This window comes from Vulpes lagopus, chromosome 19, assembly GCF_018345385.1.
Source record: "Vulpes lagopus strain Blue_001 chromosome 19, ASM1834538v1, whole genome shotgun sequence".
Classification (NCBI taxonomy): domain Eukaryota; kingdom Metazoa; phylum Chordata; class Mammalia; order Carnivora; family Canidae; genus Vulpes; species Vulpes lagopus.
The window spans coordinates 44,876,080-44,877,639 of NC_054842.1; the positions used below are offsets into that span (position 1 = coordinate 44,876,080).

At 64.9% G+C, this 1,560-nt stretch overlaps 1 protein-coding gene across 1 annotated transcript in view; it reads right to left on the minus strand.

The window, feature by feature from the left end:
- TM4SF1 (transmembrane 4 L six family member 1) overlaps positions 1-464 on the minus strand; it is a 9,622-nt gene extending 9,158 nt beyond the window's left edge. The window contains exon 1 of the mRNA XM_041734523.1: positions 229-464. Within this exon, the coding sequence (XP_041590457.1) occupies positions 229-405 (177 nt within the window). The 5' untranslated portion in view covers positions 406-464. The remainder of the gene's footprint in view (positions 1-228) is intronic.
- Between the last annotated feature and the right edge of the window lie 1,096 nt (positions 465-1,560).

A 1,560-nucleotide genomic window follows, 5' to 3' on the forward strand; every position in this document is an offset into this window, starting at 1 on the left:
CCTACCTCGCTTTCTGTGTAACCTGCACTCAAAAGAGGGGACAGAGGAAGAGGAAGAAAAGGAGAAGAAGAGAAGGAGACGAGGAGGAGCGCAGGATCCCGGGTCGGGAGGGCGGCAGCGGGGCCCTGCGAGCCGCCCGCCCCGCCCCCGCCCCCCGCGCCCCGCGCCCGCCGCCGCCCCCGCCCCCGCGCTCGCGCCCCTGGGCTCGGCCCCGCAGCCCCGACTCACCAGCGCGCCCCCTCCCGCGAGGCCGGAGAAGAACCACACGAAGCGGCTGAGGCGGCCCTCCGAGGCGTACCGCGGGTCCCCGCCGGGGAAGTACAGCAGGACGTTGGCCACCACGCAGAGGACCGCGAGCCACAGCAGCGAGTGGCCGGCGCAGCGCGCGCACCTGCGGGGACACATGGCCCCGGCTCGGCCGCAGCGGGGCGGGGGGACCGGGCGCTGCCGGGCGCCGCCGCCTCTTAAGTGGCGGCCCGCGCGGGCGGCGGGCGGCGGGCGGGGGCTGCGCGGCCGTCATTGGTCCTGGGCTCGGGCGGGGCGGGCCGGGGGGGGGGGAGCATCCCGCGGGAGCCCCGGGCCTGCACCTGCGCGACCAGCCTCTGCCGGAGCCGGGACGCGGGGCAGCGGCGCCATCGGCCACCTGCTGGGGGCGCCCTGGGGCCCGGGCCGCCCCGACGTCACCCCCAGGGCCGACCGAGCCGCCGCCTCTCGGGGGCAGCCCCCGAGGCAAACGTGGCACCAACACAAAGGTGGCATTCGGGGCCGCAGAGGGCTCAGGCACCCTCAGGACTCCTCAGGGTTGCTCTCAGGCTGAGGTGATGCCCCCCACCCCACCCCCAAGGGCCCCGGGAGGCCTAAAGCATGGGAGGGGACGTTGGGGTTGGGGTGGGGTGGGGTGGGGGGAGGATTAAACAAAGAAGAAATTTTACTTTTTATTTTTATTTTTTTTTAAGATTTTATTTATTTATTCATGAGAGAGAGAGAGGCAGAGCTGGAGAAGCAGGCTCCATGCAGGGAGCCTGATGTGGGACTCGATCCTGGGTCTCCTGGATCAGGCCCTGGGCCCAAGTCAGCGCTAAACCCTGAGCCACCATGGGCTGCCCCAAAGAAGAAATTTTAAAAAGCAAAAAAAAGAAAGGAACAGAAGGGAAAGGGACTTGGCAAGCAGAGCAGGTCGCTAAGGCTGAGAGGACCCAGAATGAGTGGGGAGGCCCCGCTGTTGATCAGGGCTGGGGGTCTCCCCGTGGTCTACGCAGCCGGCTCCTGAGCCAGCCTTTGCCAGGCTTGCATCTGAAGGCAGGGAAAGGGTGTTAGGCTGGCTTGCTTTCTTTCTCTTTCTTTTCTTTTCTTTCTTTCTTTCTTTCTTTCTTTTTTTCTTTCTTTCTTTTTTAAGTTTATTTATTTATTCGTTTATGAAAGACAGAGAAAGACAGGCAGAGGCACAGGCAGAGACACAGGCAGAGGGAGAAGCAGGCCCCATGCCGGATCCTAATGTGGGACTCGATCCCAGGTTTCCAGGATCACGCCCTGGGCCAAAGGCGGGCGCTAAACCGTTGA